General features: G+C 41.7%; 1 protein-coding gene across 1 annotated transcript in view; it reads left to right on the forward strand.

Annotated features, from left to right (window-relative positions):
* The window catches only part of cdc42bpb (CDC42 binding protein kinase beta (DMPK-like)), a 194,285-nt gene that overhangs the window by 52,996 nt on the left and 117,280 nt on the right, over positions 1-24,009 (forward strand). Inside the window, exon 2 of the mRNA XM_078406009.1 lies at positions 18,163-18,254. Coding sequence (XP_078262135.1) covers positions 18,163-18,254 — 92 coding nt within the window. The remainder of the gene's footprint in view (positions 1-18,162; positions 18,255-24,009) is intronic.

A 24,009-nucleotide genomic window follows, 5' to 3' on the forward strand; every position in this document is an offset into this window, starting at 1 on the left:
ACAGCACGGAAACAGGCCCGTTCGGCCCTACCAGTTCACGCCGACCACTTTCTCTGACCTAGTCTCATCTACCTGCTCTCAGACCATAACCCTCCAATCCCCTCCCATCCATATACCAATCCAATTTACTCTTAAATAATAAAATCGAGCCTGCCTCCACCACTTCCACCGGAAGCTCATTCCATACAGCCACCACCCTCTGAGTAAAGAAGTTACCCCTCATGTTACCCCTAAACTTTTGTCCCTTAATTCTGAAGTTATGTCCCCTTGTTGGAATCTTCCCCACTCTCAAAGGGAAAAGCCTACCCACGTCAACTCTGTCCGTCCCTCTTAAAAATTTAAAAACCTCTATCGTCCCCCCTCAACCTTCTACGCTCCAAAGAATAAAGACCCAACCTGTTCAACCTGTCTCTGTAGCTTAAGTGCTGAAACCAAGGCAACATTCTAGTAAATCTCTTCTGTACCCTCTCCATTTTGTCGACATCCTTCCTATAATTTGGCGACCAGAACTGCACACCATACTCCAGATTCGGCCTCACCAATGCCCTGTACAATTTTAACATTACATCCCAACTTCTATATTCGATGCTCTGATTTATAAAGGCAAGCATACCAAACGCCTTCTTCACCACCCTATCCACATGAGATTCCACCTTCAGGGAACAATGCACAGTTATTCCCAGATCTCTCTGTTACACCGCATTCCTCTATTCCCTACCATTTACCCTGTACGTCCTATTTTGATTTGTCCTACCAAAATGCAGCACCTCACACTTATCAGCATTAAACTCCATCTGCCATCTTTCAGCCCACCCTTCCAAAAGGCCCAAGTCTCTCTGTAGACTTTGAAAATCTACTTCATTATTAACTACACCACCTATCTTAGTATCATCTGCATACTTACTAATCCAATTTGCCACACCATCATCCAGATCATTAATGTAAATGAAAAACAACAGTGGACCCAACACAGATCCTTGGGGTACTCCACTAGAGTGTCAGTCTTGCTCCAAGTGAAAAGCGATTGGTTTTATTGACATTGGTGCAATGATATTGCAATAAACAATGTAAAGTGCAGACTAATAATTTTAGCGGTCACAAAAATAAACTGATAGTTATTAAAAAGACCCATAGTCCAGCGGGGGGAAAAATACTTTTTAATTACAAGGTGAAACATCCTTTTTTCCATTGTCACAGTGGTTTTTATAATGTGATTTTCTGTAAGGCGAGGTTTCTTAAGAACGCAGTCATCACATAATGGAAGAACTATTTGTATTAAAAGTTGAATCACTGGCCATAAGATACCACCCCTTTTGCAGCACAGTATACGTGTCAAGTCTAGGCATTATTCAGTTGGGTCGGAGCAAGTATTAATCAGTTCATGCCTGAATATTGTCTCTGGCTTGAAGCTTGAAGGCATGGATGGATTTGTTTTTTTTTGTGAAAATGCAAGTATAATTAAACAGCTTGTAATCATCAGCACACATTCCCATTGATGATGGATGGAAGACAAATGGTTTCAAGAGCTGAGTCTGAGTCTACTATATATTAACCTCTAGCAACACGGCCATCTTCATTTAGAAGTATAACTCTGATCATTGGAGTGTTTTCCATTTGGTTTAAGGATGTGGTTTTGGCAACCCTCAACTTGATTTTTCTTCCTGTGCTAGAGTTTCACTTGTATAGTAAAGATAGACACAAAATGCTGGAATAACTCAGCGGGACAGGCAGCATTTCTGGAGAGAAGGAATGGGTGACGTTTTGGGTCGAGACCCTTCTTCAGACTGAGGTCAGGGGAGAGGGAGTCTAGAGATATGGAAGGGTAAGGTGTGAAAACGACAGATCAACGCAGATGTTGATCAAGGAAATGTAGAATGGGTCATAGTTACCCGAGGGGAAGGTGACAACGAAGCATACAATCAGCAAAAATAATCAGGACAGTGAAACTAGTATAGTATTTGTATCGTAATTTCCATTTGTATAGTAATTGGTTATAAGTACATTTTTACAGATCCTTGTACTGTAGCGTAATTTATTTCCAGCGAATTCAGTAAGTTTCAAAGCTGTGTGGGAAACAAGGCATGGCAGGAAACATTACCGTTTAAGACATGATGGCTTTGTACACACTTTGGTTATTGTACACACCTTCAGGCTTTTGAACGAAATTGTAATTATGTCTTGGTGTGCCATTTACAAACTCACTCAGCCATCATCCAACAAGGCATTGGGTTTTTTGAGTATTTTATAGTGGGGCCGATTTGTGAACGCCTTACTAGTTCTAGAGGAATGCACGGTTGTGGTGGTTAAGCATATGAAGTATTGCTGGCAGTAGGATCGGGCTGATTCACTCCGCTTTGACATTCTCTCTTCAGGATTCAAGAGTTTTGACCGGAAAACTGTCTTTGTCATTCTGAAAGAAGGAAACCAAGATTTTAGAGACCATTTAGTCAGCATCTGTTGTCTGGAGATTACTGAAGTTCACAATGAAGAAGGGAGTGACTAAACAGCTTGGAATTGTTTAATCATTCTGAGTGGGCCTACACTAATTTGTAAGAGGTATATCAAGGCAGACCAATTTTAGTGGTCAGGACGATATCCTTGAGTTTTATGTATAAGGATTTCCAGAAGGCATTTGATAAACTCCCTCTTAGGAGATGATTAGCCAAACTTGATTGTGAAGCTGAAGAAACATAGTTTACCTGACTTTTAGTTTAGTTTAGAGATACAGCGAGGAAACATGGCCTTTGACCCACCGAGTCCGCACTGAGAGGTGATCCCTGCACATTAATACTACCCTACACATGCTGGGGACAATTTTACATCTATACTAAGCTAATTAACCTACAAACCTGTACGTCTTTGGTGTGTGGGAGGAAACTGAAGATTTTGAAGAAAATCCACGCAGGTCACCAGGAGAACGTACAAACTCCGTACAGACAGCACCCGTGGTCAGGATCGAACCCTTGTCTCTGGCGCTGTAAAGACAGTAGCTCTACCATTAGGCCACCGTGCCCCTAAAAATAAAAATAGGAAGAACCAGAAATCCTTAGCAACACAGAAAGAATTAGAGAGAGAGGCACAATTAAGATTTCAGCGTAATAACCTTTCATCAGAGCTAGAAGATTCAAAATCTAAGATGCTTTAAGTTGCAGAGAGGGTGAAGAGGAGGAGAGATCAGGTGGAGTGAGAAAGAGAATGAATAACAAAAAGGCAGAGGAACCTTTGAGCCAGTCATTCTAGATCATTTATCAATATCAATTGTTGGAGATTGTCAAAGTTCACAGTTAAAGTTTGCTAATTGCAGTTCATGTATCTGAAGGAGTTGTAAATTAACTCCTTCAGTACATATCAGTGAATCTGAGTACGTAAAGAGGAGAGCTGGGTGCAAAAATAGCAGTTATCCAAAATGTTAGAAATCCAGAATGTTGGAAATACTCAGCAGGTCAGGCATCTTCTGTGAAATGAGAAATATTGAGTTAATGTTGGAGGCAGACCATTAAAAAAAATAGCCAATTTGAATAGTCGGTAGGTACTCACCACTGCTGACCGGGAGCACCCCACAAGTCTTGCCGTTTCAGAGATGCTCTGACCCAGTCGTCTGGCCATAACAATTTGGCCCTTGTCAAAGTCGATCGGGTCTTTACTCCTGCCCATTTCTCCTGCATCCAGCACATCAACTTCAAGAACTGACTGTTCACTTGCTGCCTATTATATCCCACCCCTTGACAGGTGCCATTGCAGAAAGATAATCAATGTTATTTACTTCGCCTGTCAGTGGTCATAATGTTTTGGCTATCGGTGTATATTCAAGAAAGAGTTGGATATAGCTCTTAGGGCTAACGGAATCAAGGGATTTAGGGAGAAAGCAGGAATGGGGTACTGATTCTGGATGATCAGCCATTGAATGGCTCAAAGGGCTGAATGGCCTACACCTGCACTTATTTTCTATGTTAATACAAAATGAAGCACTGATTTGCTTCAGTGTTACTGATATGCCTTGTTGGAAGATGAGATGGTGTTTCTCAAACTTGCACTGAGCAATGTAAGAGGGCAAGAACACAGAAGTTGTATTGTGAAAAGGATGGAAGTTCACACCTGCGGGTTGAATAGAGTTATCCTGCAAAGCAGTCTCCTAATTTATATTGTGACTTCTCCATTGTGGAGACCAAAGTGAAAGCAGCAAATACAGAACTCTTAATTGGAAGAAATATGGTTGAATCCTCGCTTCAACGGGGAAGTGTGCTTGGATCTCAGACGAGAAGAGTTTAAATAGGTGATAGACACAATGCTGGAGTAACTCAGCGGGTCAGGCAGCATCTCAGGAGAGAAGAAATGGGTGATGTTTCGTGTTGAGACCCTTCATCAGACTGATGTCAGGGGAGAGGGCCAGGACAAAGATAGGATGTAGTAGGAGACAGGAAAACAGTGGGAGAACTGGGAAGGGGGAGGAGAAAGAGAGGGACAGAGGAACTATCCGAAGTTAGAGAAGTCAATGTTCATACCGCTGGGGTGTAAACTACCCAAGCGAAATATGAGGTGCTGTTCCTCCAATTTGCGCTGGGCCTCACTATGACAATGGAGGAGTCCCATGACAGAAAGGTCAGACTGGGAGTGGGAGGGGAATTTGATGTGCTGAGCCACCGGGAGATCAGGTTGGTTATGGCGGACTGAGCGAAGGTGTTGAGTGAAGCGAACGCCGAGCCTGCGTTTGACAATAGGCAATAGACAATAGGCGCAGGAGTAGGCCATTCGGCCCTTCGAGCCAGCACTGCCATTCAAAGTGATCATGGCTGATCATTCACAATGTACCCCGTTCCTGCCTTCTCCCCATACCCCCTGACTCCGCTATCTTTAAGAGCTCTATCTAGCTCTCTCTTGAAAGCATCCAGAGAATTGGCCTCCACTGCCTTCTGAGGCAGAGAATTCCACAGATTTATAACTCTCTGACTGAAAAAGTTTTTCCTCCCTTTATTCTTAAACTGTGGCTCCTGGTTCTGGACTCCCCCAACATTGGGAACATGTTTCCTACTTCTAACGTGTCCAATCCCTTAATAATCTTATGTTTCAATAAGATCCCCTCTCATCAAGCCCAGTCGCTCCAGTCTTTCAACATACGGCAGTCCCACCATTCCCTCTTGCCAATGTAGAGAAGTTGACATCTAGAACAGCAAACTAGTGCTGTGAGATGAGGAGTGGATGTTGGTAAGGATGGCAAAGTGAACCACTGCTGTGTTGTGCTCAGTCCCTTTGAAAGGCTGAAAGAGGAAGATATCTCTGGTGGCATCACATTGAAAATGTCATAACTATGGAGGCTGATCAGTTGGATGTGGAAGGTAGTGGCAGGAAAGGACGAGGGCATAAAGGCTATAATATGAAAAATAGAACAAACAATTGAGAGTACAGTGGTGAACCTGTGGAATTCATCGCCACATGGCAGTGGAGGCCAAGTCATTGGGTATTTTTAAAGCAGAGATTGACAGGTTCTTGATTAGCAAGGGTGTTAAAGGTTTGGGAGGGAAGGCTGGAGAATGAGGTTGAGAGGGAAAGGTAGGTCATGCCAAGATTGAATGGTGGAGTAGACTCAATGGGCCGAAAGGCCCAATTCTGCTCCTATGACTTATGAATGTGTGAAGTCATTGTTAAGGAAAGTGAAGCCACTCACAAGCACTGGTGTTAAAAGTGTTGTCCTCAGAACTAATATCGCAGAGCCAGCAACAACAGTAGAATAGAAAGAGACTTACAGAAAGAGGTGGTAGAAGGTGTAGTAATTGGGCTTGTAATAGATATGTTAGTAGCCAACTTCCTGAGATGGAGAACTTGAAAGCAGAGTGAAGGGTAAAAGATCAACCAGATGAGAGTGAGAGCAGGTTGGAGATCAGCAGAAAAGATAATGAAACTTCCAGTTTCTCTATGTGAGTAGGAAGCAACATTAACACACAGAATCCTGGAAACATGCTGTCCAGAAATGGGCCCCTTTTGGCCCACCTTATCCATGGTCTGAAGAAGGGTCTCGACCCGAAACGTCGCCCATTCCTTCTCTCCAGAGATGCTGCGTTCTCCAGCATTTTGTGTCCACCTTATCCATGGTAATAGTAATGCCAGTTTTGCTAATTCCACATACTTCCATTAGGCCTGTCCCCATCTCTATCCAGGTACGTCCAAATGCCGTGTAAAGACCACCACCCATGGCAGCTCCTTCCAGATATTTACTCTCCTTTGCAGGAAAGCCTTGCTTTTCGGGTGGCCTTTTAAATTTCTCCTTGCATCTTAAACCTGTCTCCTCTAGATCTAGATTCCCCTTCCCTGGGGGGAAAAGATTCTGACCATCAATCCTATCTGTTTCCCCCACAATTTAATACATCTCAGTAGGGTTACTCTTTAGCCTCCTATGTTCCAGTGAGAATGAACCCAGCCCCTCTAATCTATCTGACTACCCCCCCCATTCCAGCAATTATGGTGGTGAATCTCTTCTGCACACTTTTACTGCTACATCCTTCCTGTAATGTGGCAACCAGAAATCTACTCCAAGTGCAGTCGAACCAATGTTTTGTGCATCTGCAATATGATATGCCAACTATCACACATAATGCCTTGGCCAACAATGGCAAACATACCAAATATCCTTTTCACAAGCCCATCCACCTTTGCCGTTGGTGGTCCAGGTCCATTTGCCGATGGACTTGTACCCCAAAGTCTCTGTGCATGTGCTCCTAAAAACCATATACTGTCTGTATATTTTCCCAAAATACATGACTCCACACTTGTCTAAGTTTAAATCCCATCTATCACTACTCTACTCAGCTTTCTAGCTGGTTCCTTGCACAACCACTTTCACTATCCACGACTCCACCAATTTCAGCATTGTTTGTAAACTTGTGACACATACCATGTACATTCTCAGCATTTTGTGTCCACATTCAGCCGTGATTAAGTTTAGTATTGTTGTAGGAAGGAACTGCAGATGCTGGTTTCAACCGAAGATAGACCCAAAATGCTGGGTTAAATCAGCGGGGCAGGCAGCATCTCTGGATAGAAGGAATGGGTGACGTTTCGGTTTGGGACCCTTCTTCAGACTTCGGGTCTGAAGAAGTGTCTCGACTCGAAACATCACCCATTCCAAAGTGCAAGATAAAGTCCAATTAAAGATGGTTCAAGGAACCTTTGGCATGTGCTCTCCACTGGCACCACATTATTCATGTCATTTAGGCTTGCTCTCCATCTGTGTTTCACACTTTCTACATACCCTTTTATTTTGGTCTCAAAAAGCCTGTCTGTCAACCAGACATCTTTGTAAAACAGATGATAATCCTGTGACCACCCTGGTTTTATTCCAGCATTTTGTGAAAAAAACCTTCTCTCCTGAGATGCTGCCTGACCTGCTGAGTTACTCCAGCATTTTGTGATACCTCTGGTTTCACTTCAGTCAATTCTCTTTGTCCCATTCATCGCTTCCACACCTTCTCGGGAACTATGAACTGAACTTGTTATCTCACTTTTGATGAAAGATTGTCGACCTGAATCTTTCACTATGGTTCTGTTGTATTGCTTTATTATTGTCCCCTGTACCAAGATACAATGAAAAACTTGTTATATGTGTTATCCAAGCCCATCATACCGAACATTTCTCTTTTCATTTATGCTACCGGACATGCTGAATGTTTCCAGCACTTTATGCTCTAATTTGTGATTTCCAATGTTTTTATTTTTATATTTTTTATTTTTAATGGCTGGAAGAAATGTTGCAGTTTTGATATAAATGTGTGGTCATCCACATCGCACCCGTGCAGTTTCTAGATAGTGAAACGTTAGAAAGGATGGAAGTCCAGAAATACATCTACCCATGTACTCATTAAAATGGCATGATCAGGTACAGAAAATAAGATGAAAGAGTAAAGGAATGTTGGCCTTTATAAGTAGAGAGGAACAGCAATATTAAAATTAAAATTGACGTTCTTTATATTGACACATTGTTTGTTTAACTATTCTCCGGATTATTGATTCTCATTGTTGAGCTAGCCTTTCCAAAATAAAAGATTGTGACCATGTTATAAAGGATGTTTGCAATGTACCTCTTGCCAATGTTTAGAAATGAAGTTATTCCAGATGTTTAAGATTAAGGTCAAGTGTTACTCGTAGAACTTTGTACATGGCAGAAGATCAGTTGCGTATAACAATCAGCCGGGATGAACTCCTGCATGCCTCTGAAGACTATTTTATAAACACAAGCTTCTGTTCATCTTGAAATGCAAGGAAGGTTTCAAAAAGATGTAGAAAGTTGCTGAAAAGAGAATGGAGGACTGCAGGAGCAGTGCTGAACTACTATCTACCTCATTGGTGACCCTTGGACTATCCTTGATCGGACTTTGCTGGCTTTACCTCGCACTAAACGTTATTCCCTTATCATGTACCTGTACACTGTAAATGGCCCGATTGTAATCATGTATAGTCTTTCTGCTGACTGGATAGCAGACAACAAAAGCTTTTCACTGTGCACGTGGCAATAAACTAAACAAAACCATACTTTGCATGGCCAATGCAAAGGGCTAATCCCCAATGAAAATACAGTTGTGTAAAGTATGGAGCTTGTTTTTCAGGGGGAGGAAAGTCGAGATGTTCAATGCTATGTATCTGAATTTAAATATTTAATTTACGCAGCAGATTGAATATAGAATAAGTATAGCACAGGAACTGGCCACAATGTGCACCAAACAGAATGGCAAGATAAACTAGTCTCACCTGCCTGCATGTGATCTACACCCCCCCCCCCCCCCCCCCCCCCCCCCCATTCTTCACATATCTGTATGCCCATTGAAAAGCTTCTTAAATGCCACAATAATATTTGCTGCCAACTCTGGCAGCACATTCTAGGCACCCACCACAGTGTGTGTGCATGTGCCTACTGCACATCTCCTTTAAACGTTGTCCCTCTCTCCTTAAAGCCCTATTGTCCTAGATATTTCTAACCTGGGAAAAGCTTTGACTCTCTACCTTATCTATCTCCCCCATAACTTTATATACTTCTATAAGATCTTCCTTCAACCTCCAGCGTTCCAGAGAAACAGTCCAAGTCTGGCCGTTCAGTTCAGTTTAGTTTATTGTCACGTGCACCAAGGTACAGTGAAAAGCTTCCTACGTCTCCTTGTAGCTAATTCTATCCAATCCAGGCATTATTCTGGTAAACCTCTTCTGCACCCTTTCCAAAGCTTCCACATCCTCCCAGTCAAGGGGTGATCAGAACAGAACACAATACTTTAAAAGCAGCCAAACCAAACTCCTGGAATTGCAACATGATTTCATGACTCTTATTCTCATCTTAGACTCTTCCACCTACGCCCAACTAATGAAGGCAAGCATACCATATGCTGCCGCTACCACTATAATAATAATAATAATATATTTATTTTATATAGCGCCTTAACACATGCACAAAGCGCTTTACAAATACAATTAACATAGAAACAAACAGACTATCTACATTTGTTGCCAGTTTCAGGCTGCTATGGGCTTCGAGCCCAAGGCCATCTGTACATCAACGCTGTGGTACAGCGGTGGAGTTGCTGCCTTACAGCGCTTGCAGTGGCAGAGACCCGGGTTCGATCCCGACTACGGGCGCTGTCTGTACGGAGTTTGTACGTTCTCGGTGGCCACGTGGGTTTTCACTGAAATCTTCGCTTTCCTCCCACACTCCAAAGACGTACAGATATGTAGGTTAATTGGCTTGGTGTATGTATAAATAGTCCCTAGTGTGTAGGATAGTCGGCGCGGACTCGGTGGGCTGAAGGTCCTGTTTCCTCGCTGGATTTCTAAAACTAAAACAAAAAGCTGTTAGGTTTTGCCATTAACTATACATTCTCTATAGTTTAAATTGAACTCCATCTGCAATTTCTCTGGCCATTTCTGTAGCTGATCTATATCCCTCTGTATACTTTCAAAGCTGCCTACATTGAATTTTTTGAAGAGGTTACCAGGGAAATTGATAAGGGCAAGGCTGTGGATGTTGTCTATATGGACCAGTAAGGCATTTGACAAGGTTCCACATGGAAGGTTGATTAAGAAGGTTAAATCGTTGGGTATTAATAGTGAGGTTGCAAGATGGATTCAACAATGGCTGAATGGGAGATACCAGAGGGTAATGGTTGACAATTGTATGTCAGGTTGGAGGCCAGTGTCTAGTGGAGTACCCCAAGGATCTGTGTTGGGTCCACTGTTGTTTGCATTTACATTAATGATCTGGATGATGGTGTGGCAAATTGGATTAGTAAATATGCAGATGATACTAAGATAGGTGGTGTAGTTAATAATGAAGTAGAGTTTCAAAGTCTACAGAGAGACTTGGGCCTTTCGGAAGGGTGGGCTGAAAGATGGCAGATGGAGTTTAATGCTGATAAGTGTGAGGTGCTGCATTTTGGTAGGACAAATCAAAATAGGACGTACAGGGTAAATGGTAGGGAATTGAGGAATGCAGTGGAACAGAGGGATCTGGGAATAACTGCATTGTTCCCTGAAGGTGGAATCTCATGTGGATAGGGTGGTGAAGAAGGCGTTTGGTATGCTTGCCTTTATAAATCAGAGCATCGAGTATAGAAGTTGGGATGTAATGTTAAAATTGTACAGGGCATTGGTGAGGCCGAGTATGGTGTGCAGTTCTGGTCGCCAAATTATAGGAAGGATGTCGACAAAATGGAGAGGGTACAGAGGAGATTTACTAGAATGTTGCCTGGGTTTCAACACTTAGGCTACAGAGAGAGGTTGAACAGATTGGGTCTTTATTCTTTGGAGCGTAGAAGGTTGAGGGGGGACTTGATAGAGGTTTTAAAAATTTTGAGAGGGACGGACAGAGTTGACGTGGGTAGGCTTTTCCCTTTGAGAGTGGGGAAGATTCCAACAAGGGGACATAGCTTCAGAATTGAGGGACAAAAGTTTAGGGGTAACATGAGGGGTAACTTCTTTATCATATCATATCATATCATATATCTACAGCCGGAAACAGGCCTTTTCGGCCCTCCAAGTCCGTGCCGCCCAGTGATCCCCGTACATTAACACTATCCTACACACACTAGGGACAATTTTTACATTTACCCAGCCAATTAACCTACATACCTGTACGTCTTTACTCAGAGGGTGGTGGCTGTATGGAATGGGCTTCCGGTGGAAGTGGTGGAGGCTGGCTCGATTTTATTATTTAAGAGTAAATTGGATAGGTATATGGATAAGAGGGGATTAGAGGGTTATGGTCTGAGTGCAGGTAGATGAGACTAGGTCAGGGAGAATGGTCGGCGTGGACTGGTAGGGCCGGACAGGCCTGTTTCCATGCTGTAGTTGTTATATGGTTATATTATACATGATCCACAGCTCCAACAACCTAGACATCATCTGCAAATCTCTTAACATGTTTTAATGTATTTTCTAAAACGAAAACTTGTTCCAATTATTTCAAATATTTACTTGGTAATTCCAGTCAAAAAAATGTGAGGTTTAAACATCAATCTACGACATCAGGCTGGGGCAGGGTCCATCCATTTCCCTCCACAGATGCTGCCTGACCCGCTTAGTTCTTCATATATGAGGAAAGGGTACTTGGCTTGTAAGCTCATTCTCTCCACTCCATGCAAGTAATAAACTGCAAATGAAACCGTTGACTTTTGAAAGTAACCAATCAATTGACCATTCCTGAATCAGAACATTAAATGAATGTAATAGTTTGTATTGTTAAGCCTTTGTTTCTCTGTTAAAAAATATTCAAACGCTAATATACTGCATTATCTTTCCTGGTTCTTCTCTAAGAAGTTTAGTTTAGTTTAGAGATACAGCGTGGAAACAGGTCCTTAGGCCCACCGAGTCCGCGCCGACCAGCGATCCCCGCACACTTACGCCATCCTACACGCTCTCGGGACAATTTACATTTATACCAAGCCAATTAACCTTCAAACCTATACGTTTTTGAAGTGTGGGTGGAAACCAAATATCTCAGAGAAAACCCATGCAGTCACGGGGAGAATGTACAAAACTCTGTACAGACAGCACCCGTAGTCGGGATGGAACCCGGGTGCCTGGCGCTGCAAGCGCTGTAAGGCAGCAACTCCACCGCTGCGCCACTGAACCAGCGTTGTTGTTAGTTTAATTCCACTATTATAATTGTTTGCTTTAGTTCATCAGAATTTATTTAAAAACTAGTCAATATAAATATTATATATCAGGTTCACCATTTTGAAGTGAAACACATCCACTACTTTGAGCACGCAGTCTTCAGATGAGTAATCATTTCCACAAAGTGAGTAATGAGCCTGTGATACTGCTGCAAACATGCTTTTCATGATACTGGTGCCTCAGCATATTGTGCATATGACGATGAACGACTTGAGAAGACCATGTAAATTTGAATCTATAAAGAAATTTCACCTAATGTTTAATTGTTAATGCCACTATTATGCTAAAGCTGGGAACATTTATTGTACACCAGAGTAAACATAATAACCCAGCCCCTATTCTACACAAATATGAGATGGTACAATGTAAATTGTATTATTATTCCACCACGCCCAAAGAAATGTTGCTGTGTATGGAGATTGGCTTGTTGATCCACAATGATGGATGACGAATGTCCAGGACATACATAGAAACATAGAAAATAGGTGCAGGAGGAGGCCATTTGGCCCTTTGAACCAGCACCACCATTCATTGTGATCATGGCTGATCATCCACAATTAGTAACCCGTGCCTGCTTTCTCGCCATATCCTTTGATTCCACTAGCCCCTAGAGCTCTATCTAACTCTCTCTTAAATCCATCCAGTGACTTGGCCTCCACTGCCCTCTGTGGCAGAGAATTCCAAAAATTCACAACTCTCTGGGTGAAAAAGGTTCTTCTCACCTCAGTTTTAAATGGCCTCCCCTTTATTCTTAGACTGTGGCCCCTGGTTCTGGACTCCAACTTCCAACGTTGGGAAGATTTTTCCTGCATCTAAATTGTCTAGTCCTTTTATGATTTTATACATCTCTATAAGATCCCCTCTCATCCTTCTAAACTCCAGTGAATACAAGCCTAGTCTTTCCAATCTTTCCTCATATGACAGTCCCTCCATCCCAGGGATTAACCTCGTGAACCTACGCTGCACTGCCTCAATAGCAAGGATGTCCTTCCTCAAATTAACAGACCAAAACTGCACACAATACTCCAGATGTGGTCTTGCCAGGGCCCTATACAACTGCAGAAGAACCTCTTTACTCCTATACTGAAATCCTCTTGTTATGAAGGCCAACATTCCATTAGCTTTCTTCACTGCCTGCTGTACCTGCACGCCAACTTTCAGTTAGAATACCTTTTTAGAAAAAAAAGATAAAACAAGTTAATAATGAGCAGACTTCAAAAATAATTGAAAAGGATTACTTGTATGAAGCTGGCATTGTTTAGGCCAATAATTCAGTCAATGTCATGTTAAAGTTACTTCAGCTGTGCCCTTATGGTTTAGGATCTTATTAAAAACATGGTTATAATAATACTTTGCAATTCTTTATAAACCATATTTATGTCACATATGGAGTTTGTAAATTAACAATTCTCCTTCCGGGTCTATTTTGGAATACATATTTATACTGACGTTGACTCTCAAGATGTAGGAAAAAAACTGCAGATGCTGGTATAAATCGAAGGTAGACACAAAATGCCGGAGTAACTCAGCGGGCCAGGCAGCATCTCTGGAGAGAAGGAATGGGTGATGTTTCGGGTCAAGACCCTTCAGACTGAAGAAGGGGCTCGACCCGAAATTTCACCCATTCCTTCTCTCCAGAGATGCTGCCTGGCCCGCTGAGTTACTCCAGCATTTTTCGTCTACCTTTGACTCTCAAGATGGTCATTTTAGTTACTGAGGCCCAGGAAAACACAGACACACTTCCCTATAATTTACTTATCGCTTACTGTTACAGTTACTCACGTAACAATCAAAATCTGAAATATTTACCCTTTTTCCACAGATACTGCCTGACTTGAGTTTTTCCAGTATTTTGTTTTTAATGTAATATTTAGTTGTTTTGATTTTCGTCATATTAATTTGTCTGCCCCATTATGTAATCAAGAAATTTGTTTGAGAAAGGGCAGCATTACTTTATGGGTTCATGCATCACACTCCAAGGGGCATGCCCCTTTATTAATTAATTAATTATAATCTCGTTTCATCTGATAGCTATAGTTAAATCCTGTACCTTGAGGTCCTAAATTGGGACATGGCTAATTTGGATGGCGTTAGGCAGGAAGTTTGGAACGTATGATCAGGACAAACTGTTAACAAATAAAGGGACATTGGGAAATTGAGAGGCCTTTTAAAAATAAGATAGGAAAGAGTTTAGGGCCAGCATGTTCTTAGGCTGAAGGACCTGTTTCCATGCTGTATGACTCTGACTCTATGCCTGTAAGTAATGATGGAGGCTGAGACTACTTTCTCAATCTTCTGCAGGTACAGGAGTGATTCCAGAGGATTGGAGCATTGCACACATTGACGCACACAGTTATGGCTAAATGCCCTCATGTTGGAAAATACTCTATCCCTTTTTTAAATACAATTCCTTAATAATGCCCACTACAGAAAACAAGTGGCTGAAAGGGCGTAACAGGATTTCAGATGATTCGTGTTTAGACAATAAACGAGACAAGGAAGTGCTTGTGTGTTTGTAGTTACATGCCAAAGAATTTGGAGCACCCAGTGGGCCAGATTTTATTGGCACAGGCCATAGTTAAAATTAATTCCCTCCATAACTATTATGCCGTGCTTGACGTGTGTACTATCTGTAAAATGCATTGCAATTAGTTGCCTAGGTTACTGTCACCCCTCCCACCCAGAAGGACAAAAGCACAAGGTGTTTCGGAACATCATCTGCAAGTTTTGCTCCCAATAACATGCCTGCCCGACTGTCTCTGCAATGTCACATGATCTGTACGCTGGAATATATTGTTTACCAGCATTAAGATGCAGCAGAAATACTGTAGTGGTTCAAGTTACTGTTGTGCCACCTTGTCAAAGCAATTGGGAATGGGCATTAAATGTGAGCCTTCCCAGTGTTTAGTTTAGTTTACATATACAGCGCAGAAACAGGCCCTTTGGCCCGCTGGGATCAGTGATCCCTGCACATTAACCCCATCCTGCGCACACTGGGGACAATTTTTTACATTTATACCAAGCCAATTAACCTACAAGCCTGTACGTCTTTGGAGCGTGGGAGGAAACCGAAGATCTCGGAGAAAACACATGCAGGTCATGTAGAGAATGTACAAACTCTGCACAGACAGCACCCGCAGTCAGGATGGAAACCGTGTCTCTCGAGGTGTAAGGCAGCAATTCTACCGCTGCGCCACCAGGGTCTTGATACAGAGAACCTTCCTTGCTGGCCCAAACTACCCTGGACTCCAGCAGTGTGCTCTCCAGTGGTGTCATTAAAGAACCCTGACCCAAAATATACTTGGTGTTCATCCCATGTCCCAAAGATGTACAGGTTTGTACATTAATTAGCCCCTGTAAATTTGTACTAATGTGCAGGGCGAATGTGGAATGCAGAACTAGTATGAACGTGTAATCGATGGTCGACATGGATCCAATGGGCAGAAAGGGCCTGTTTGCATTCTGTATCTCTAAACTAAACTACAGTTTTTACAGCTAGTGAACTATTGCCCTAGCTTTGCTAATTGTCAAAGTTGTAAAGACTTTAAAATGTTTCGATATGTCATTGACCTTTGACGATGCTTTAAACGCAATAAGAAAAAGAAAATACTTTTCCAAAGGATCAAATTCGCTAAAATACCTACAAATCATTTCAAAGTTAAACTTGTTTTGAAATGTGGTGCAGAACTTGCCTGCTTTATTCTCTCTTTTTATCTCTACTGCCTGACAATTCTGACTAAAATCCCTGGGCTGGAGCCAGTTTTCCAGAGTAAATGCTGGGAATCTCAACAAGATAGAACTTTTCCTGCTGAATTCCACAGAGAAGCAATGTGCATTAACTGGTGCTGTATTTCATAAGTTAGGAATTTCACTACTTGACTGTACATGCATGGAAGTCCCAGATCTGTTTCCATCTATGAAGAAATTATATCTAAATTTAATGTCTCAAACTGCTGTAATGTTCATTTGTATCATCAGCAGTCTGCATGTACTTGGCATATTTCAAAGTTTTCAAAATTAGAATTTTGGAGCACTGTTACTACTTTACTGGTCGATTGGAATTAAAACAATGCTGGGTTTATCAAGATTACGCAGTAAACCAGTGGCTGGATACAGACTTCTCTGAAGCCATGTCTGAAAAAAATTCTCATCAATTCGTGAGAATGTTAAAGCACTTGCCCTTGCTTTGACATTAATGCTCTCTCTTTAGTTTCTCCCCTTGCTATCATTGCCTTGTGCATTTATATGCCAAACATGTAGACACTGCAGTGTATTTGTTTATTTAGTCGAGTTGCTCTCTGGTATAAAATTGAATTATTTTACAATTGCTAATGTCTGTGATGTCGGTTGCACAATGGCACAAACATTAATATTTTTTAATGTAATTTTTCAACAATTTAAAAAAATATCAATAGGATGTACTGATTTAATGACCTAAGACCTGATGATTTGGAGAGGATAAAATTGGTCTGGGAAAAGCAGGCTTTTGAACATTGTTGGTCTCATCATAGGAATAAGCTCTGTGCCCCTTTATCTTGCACTTGACAGTTCCTGCACCTTATCCATTTCCCATTGAATTTCCATATCCCTTGATCCCTTGTCTTCAAAAATCCACCCGTCTCAGTCCTGATTATATTCAAGGACTGAGCATTCACAGCTTTCTAGAAGAGAACATTCCTAAAAATTACAACTGTGTAAATGAATACATTTGTCCTTGTCCAGGTCGAGACCGTATCCAAAGACTATGCCCACTTGGATTTTGGAAACAGCCTCTCAAGATCGACTGTCTGTCCCTCTCAGAATCTTATATTGCAGCATGACTTTTTCACAATTCCAAATTCCAGAGCATGCGGATCTATTAAATACGTTCTCTACTTATTGAATAACCACCCCTCTTCCAAATAATCAGTGGAGGAAATTTGTACCGTCTCAAAGATCATTCAAGGCTGACAGGTCACCCTTCAAGGTGAAGGGGAAAAGATTTAATAGGAATCTGAGGGGTATTTTTTTCATATGGGCCAAACACAGGCATGTGGGACTAGTGTACCTGGGACATGTTGGCCAGTGTGGGCAAGTTGGGCCGAAGGGCCGTTTCCACACTGTATCACTCTATGACTATAACAGCAAAGGGTGGTGAGTGTATGGAACAAGCTGCCAGAGAAGGTAGTTGAGGCTGGGACTATCCCATCGTTTAAGAAACAAACAGGTACATGGATAGTGTAAGAAAATAACTGCAGATGCTGGTACAAATCGAAGGTATTTATTCACAAAATGCTGGAGTAACTCAGCAGGTCAGGCAGCATCTCAGGAGGATAGGACAGATTTGGAGGGATATGGACCAAGAGCAGGAAAGTGGGACTAGTGTAGCTGAGACATTGTTGGCTGGTGTGGGCAAGTTGGTCTGAAGGGCCTGTTTCCACACTGTATCACTCTATGACTCTATGAAGGGCCTGTTTCTACACTGGATCACTCACTGACTATTTGAAGGGCCTGTTTCCACACTCTATCATCCTGTGACTCTATGAAGGGTCCGTTTCCACACAGTATCACCTTATGACTCTATTGACTCTAACAGCGTTTAGTATTCCAAATATTTTCCCACCAGATCTCTGTAAATTTCTGATTGACTTCTGTAATTTTGTGCTAAAACATACTATCAATAAAGATTGATCTACAACAGGTATTGTTTTCCAAATTTGTTTAATAGGAATCTGAGGGGTGACTTTTTCACACAAAGGCTGTATGGAATAAGCTGCCAGAGGAGGTAGTTGAGGCTGGGACTATCCCATCGTTTAAGAAACAGTTAGACAGATACATGGATAGGAACAAATGCAGGCAGGTGGGACTAGTGTAGATGGGGCATGTTTTTCCCTTATTATGTTCTACTTAGTATCTACTACCCTCTTAGTCTTTTACTTAATTTGTTGATATTCCTTGCATTTTACAGCCTAGCATTCTGAAACAAGTATTTGGTATTTGCAGCCCTTCTAATTCTTTTATTTTTTACCTTTTCAGCAAAACCATTTACTTCTACTGTAAAGGAACTGCGGCTGCACAGAGATGACTTTGAAATGTTGAAAGTCATTGGCAGAGGGGCGTTTGGAGAGGTGAGCATTCAGCAAATTCTGTCCAATACTAATCAAATACTACTTCATTTTGTACTATATTTTGAAGTTGCTTTCCTAAGGCAACCATAAAGTGTTTAGAGTTGTGTAATTGCTTATAGAAAAATAGAAAATAGGTGCAGGAGGAGACCTTTGGCCCTTCAAGCTAGCACCGCCATTCATTGTGATCATGGCTGATCATCCACAATCGGTAACCTGTGCCTGCCTTCTCCCCATATCCCTTGATTCCACTAGCCCCTAGAGCTTTATCTAACTCTCTTTTAAATTCATTCAGTAATTTGGCCTCCACTGCCCTCTGTGGCAGGGAATTCCACAAATTCACAACTCTCTGGGTGAAAAGTTTTTTCTCACCTCAGTTTTAAATGGCCTCCCCTTTATTCTTAGACTGTGGCCCCTGGTTCTGGACTCCCCCAGTAAAGACCAGTCAAAATATTGATTGTGATCATCACTTCTTTGCTTGCTTTTTTTATAGTAATTAATTTTGGCTTCTGATTATTAACTGATATGTTCTGTACACATTCTGTGGTTTGGAAATGTAATCTCTTGTGTTTGAGCGCATTCAATGTTTTTTGAGTTAAACTGCGGAGATCACTACAACATCAACAATTCTCCCTGCTTGCACGTAGTGTTTGGAACACAGGGAAATGTCCAATGACTGTTTGCAGGAATGGTGAGGAATAAGATTTAATTGAGCCCTATATTGGATAGGCTTGGATAGAGTGGATGTGGGGAGGATGTTTTCACTAGTTGTAGGGTCTAGGACTAGAGGTCATAGCCTCAAAATTAAAGGATGTTCCTTTAAGAAGGAGATGAGGAAGAATGTCTTCAGTCAGAGGGTGGTGAATCTGTGGAATTCTTTGCCATTGAAGGCTGTGGAGGCCGTCAATGGATATTTTTAAAGCAGATATAGATAGATTCTTGATTAGTACGGGTGTTGTGATATGGGGAGAAGGCAGGAGAATGGGTTTAGGAGGGAGAGATAGATCAGCCATGATTGCATGGTGGAGTAGACGATGGGCCGAATGGCTTAATTCTGCTCCTATGACTTGTGACCTTATATGGAAGATGCCCAGTAGCTTAATAAAATCGCTAAGCTTTATGGATTATCTTAAAGGCTTGATCAACCATGATCACGGTGAATGGTGGTGCTGGCTCTAAGGGCCGAATAGCCGACTCCTGCATCTATTGTCTTTTGAAAACATGCAGGGCAATTTTGATGTAACACAGGTATCAGGGACAATTTTAACATCGATGTCATGTAAAATTAATATTTATCTAATTTCTGTCATGGGGAAATGATCACACTCGCGGTATAGACACAAAATGCTGGAGTAACTCAGCGGGTCCGGCAACATCTGGAGAAAAAGGATAGGTGACGTTTCAGGCAGGGACCCTTCTTCAGTCTGACCTGAAATGTCACCTATCCTTTTTCTTCAGGGATGCAGCCTGATCTGCAGAGTTACTCCAGCACTTTGTGTCTATCTTTTATAACACTCAGTATATTCAGTAAACGTAATAAAACAAAATGTCAGCGTTGCACTGTGCGGTGAAAAAATGATCTGGACAGAGAATTCCACAGGTTGAAGTCCTGGCAGTCAATGGTTGTGATTATATTTCCATCACAGTGAGAGTGTGCCTGGAGGAATCACTGTGATGGTTGTCTGTGTTAAGCTGTAATTGTGTGTCTTGTGCTCTTTATTGTTTGTGACTGCATGGTAACGACAATTTCATTCGATTAATTTTGAATGACAATAAAAACGATTTGATTTGATTTGATTTGATAACAGAAGCAAAAATGTTTTAGAGGCTTACATAGTTGGAAAAATGTACAGATGTAAGGAATGGTGAAGCCTTAGAGGGATTTAAAAACAAGGGTGAGAATTTTAAAAATCTGCACTGCTTAACTGGGAGTCTATGCATGCAGTCAGGTGGCATCACGGGTGGATAGGTGGCCAAGAATGCTTTTGGTACTATTGCCTTCATCAGTCCGAGAATAGAATTGGAGTGTTATGTTAACATTGTGCAAGACTTTGGTGAGGACACATTTGGAGTATTGTGTTCAGTTTTGGGGACCCTGCTATAGGAAAGATGTTGCTAAGCTGGAAAGAGTGCAGGGAAGATTTAGGGGAATGTGGCCAGGATATAGGCCAAAACGTGGGTAGGTGGGAATAGTGTAGAAGGGGCACCTTGTGCATGTGCAAGTTGGGCTGAAGGGCCTGTTTACACACAGTATGACTCTATGACTGAGTGACAAAGTCCCTAACTTCTTGTCAAAAAGTTTTTTTTTGTAAACCAGTTGATATCAAAATTTTGAGTTTTATTTGAGACACAAGAAACTGCAGATGCTGGAATCATGAGCTAAAAACAATCTGCAGGGGGGGACTCAAGTACGTCAGGCAGCACCTGTGGAAGAAATGGACAGACCACATTTTGGGTCGGGTCCCTTCTCTCTGAAGAAGAGCACTGACCTGAAACGTCACCTGGCTATTCCCTTCACAAATGTTGCCTGACCTGCTGTGTTCCACCACCAGTTTGTCTGAGTTATATTGTGGTTTCAAGTAGGTTTATGCTCCCTCTGCTTGCTTTCCCCTCCCTGTTCCTTCTCTACAAATGCTCATAATGTTCAGCTCTACCCACTCTTCCAAATAAAGCCACATTAATATAATTGACTGTCATAATTATCCACATTCATTTAGACTGAACAGGAAGTAAATTCCTAATTTAATAGATTGGACAAGCTTTGATTGTAAATGTTGAGACTGAGCATATAAAATCGTAACAATAATACAACATTCAGGAAAAAAAAACGTTTTCAAAAAGCTTTTCATTCTATTTGTGTTAGAATTGGATGCAAACCATTTCTTCGCAGAACTGGCTTGAGATCAGCAGCGTGACGTAGTTTGTTTCCTGAAATGGGGCGGGGAACGAAAAGCCTTTCTGGGAACCAAGAGGACAACATTCCATAATGTGTAGGAAGGAACTGCAGAAGCTGGTTTAATCCGAAGATAGACACAAAATGCTGGAGTAACTCAGCGGGTCGGGCAGCATCTCTGGAGAGAAGGAATGGGTGACGTCTCGGGTCGAGACCTTTCTTCAGACTGTTCCATTCCATAATGTGTTGACTCTTCTTTAATCGGCATTGTAACAACAAAGGACACATTCATTTATTGGTGGCATCTAAGTCTGTGTTATTATAATGGGTAGTATGATAAATATGGACTGTAAGCTTTCAATATAAAGCTGCATATATAATTGCAGGTATATTGCTTGTGCTCAGTAACTACTTAATGTACCAATCAGTATATCTTTGGCTTGAGGAGGAAACAGGAGCACGTGGGGCGAGGGTGCAGCCACGTGGCCATGGGGACATTGTGCAAAGTTCACACAAAATATCCCCATGGTGAATCAAATCTAGGCTTCTGCAGTTGGGGCAGCAGCACTAATTGCTGAGCCACTGTGGTACCTCATTGGGTGTCAGCTCTTTACATTCACAATGGCAATTAAAGGAGAGAAAACTAAGAATGTACAAGAGCATTGTGTAGGAAGGAACTGCAGATGCTGGTTTAAACTGAAGATAGATAAAATGCTGGAGTAACTCAGCGGGAGAGGCAGCATCTCTGGATAGAAGGAATGGGTGATTTTTCAGGTCGAGACCCTTCTTCAGACCCGAAGTCTCGACCCGAAACATCACCCATTCCTTCTCTCCAGAGATGCTGCCTGTCCCGCTGAGTTATTCCAGCATTTTGTATCTGTCTTCATGCTTAATATGTCTGGTAAATTCTGTCACTTTCATTTGATGAGAAGCTGTCACTTTGCAAAGAATCACATGTTAAATATATTGCCTCCTGCAACTTCCAGCATGATGGTTTACAATCACTGGCAATTAAAATAGCGCCATAAAAACCTTATTATATTGAGTGCATTTGACGTATAATCAGAGAATCAGAATAGCCTTTATTGTCATCCAAAAAAACATGTCTTTTGGACGAAATTCCATTACCCACTGTCCAACAGTAAGAAGCAATAAAAATAAGCAATTACACACACAATCACAAACCAACACAAAACAAACAAAAAACCCATCCATCACAGTGAGTCTCCTCCAGTCACCTCCTCACTGTGATGGAAGGCCAGAATGTATTTTCTCTTCCCTGCCGTCTTCTCCTGCGGTCAGGCTGTTGAAGTTGCCACGTCGGGGCGGTCGGGGCTCCTGACATTGAAGCCCTCGCCGGGCGGAGAAACTCCCGCGGCCTAATTGATAATGCTGCAAAAGTAATGGTTCTGTACACTGTTTTCTTGGAAGCATAGTAGTTGCCAGGGATGAAAACAGATTTGTGATGTCTATTGCTAGGAATACTGAAACTCAAATTGTAAAGTGGTTCAAAAATAGATTATGGCTTCAATTGAATAAGAGATGCTGATCTTCAGTGTAAATCAAAGACAGCTGAACAGTGGGGGGGACGGGGGGACGACGACAAGTGAGTAACATGGAATCATAAAATGGTGCAACAAAGTGCAGCAATTTAATCCCTGGCTATTTGCCCATGTGGGTGTTTTCCTTTTAAACTATGACGACTAACTTTCGGATGCTATAATTTAATCCATTTCCAATTACTCTTTTTGTCAGAGAACTCAAATTCTTGACACCTTTTAAAGTTTCCTTTCTTTTCATTCTTTTGCATATCATAACTTTTATTTGTTTTATATCTCTCTGCATCACTGCCTATACAGTATGTCACTCTTATCTAAATGTTTCAATGTTAATTTTTATTTGCTGTCTGTACTCTACCTATATGTATGTATTTCCTGAAGTTGATAGCTATCTTTATGTTTACTGCATTGCTTGCAAGTTAGTTCATAAGTGATGGGAGCAGAATTAGGCCATTCGGCCCATCACGCCTATTCCGCCATTCAATCATGGCTGATCTATCTCTCCCTCCTTTAAATATTTATTTTTATTGAAGGAAAGATACAATACGAAAAACGTAATGCATTACATTCCCCTCCATTTTGTTCTTTATATATAACAACCAAAATAACCCTCACCCACCCTCCCTGGACACCCCTTTGCAGCTGATGTGTTCACAATACATCATATCACAAATACAAATGCACAATTTGACAGCAAAACCTCTACATTCTTCCAAGGCGCAGGCCCATACATATCTACAACATGTCAGATGGTTCAGGATTCTCTCATTCATTATGCATCAGCCATCCTGTGAGGTAATCGGCAATTGTGTAAACAAAAATAAGTAAATAAATAAAAGTAAAACATAATTAAAGTTGATAGCTATCTTTATGTTTACTGCATTGCTTGCAAGTTAGTTCATAAGTGATGGGAGCAGAATTAGGCCATTCGGCCCATCACGCTTATTCCTCCATTCAATCATGGCTGATCTATCTCTCCCTCCTAACCCCATTCTCCTGCCTTCTCCCTATAACCCCTGACACCTGTACTAATCAAGAATCAATCTATCTCTGGATCGAGATAGCTTAAACAGTTACATCCTGTACACCCAAACCTGCCCACAGAAAAATATAGGAACAGTGGAGCATCATAATAAGTGATTTGAATTATCCAAAGGCCATCAGGAATAACTTATACTGGTATGCATGGCCATTGCTACCCGCAGAGTGCTGATGTGCTATAGAGTCTTTGGTCTTCTGGTCCAAACGCTCACAGGTACATTACCCATCTACTTCAATAAGTACAGCACAGGTTCACAAGGTTAAT

The sequence above is a fragment of the Rhinoraja longicauda genome, chromosome 10 (genome assembly GCF_053455715.1).
Source record: "Rhinoraja longicauda isolate Sanriku21f chromosome 10, sRhiLon1.1, whole genome shotgun sequence".
Classification (NCBI taxonomy): domain Eukaryota; kingdom Metazoa; phylum Chordata; class Chondrichthyes; order Rajiformes; family Arhynchobatidae; genus Rhinoraja; species Rhinoraja longicauda.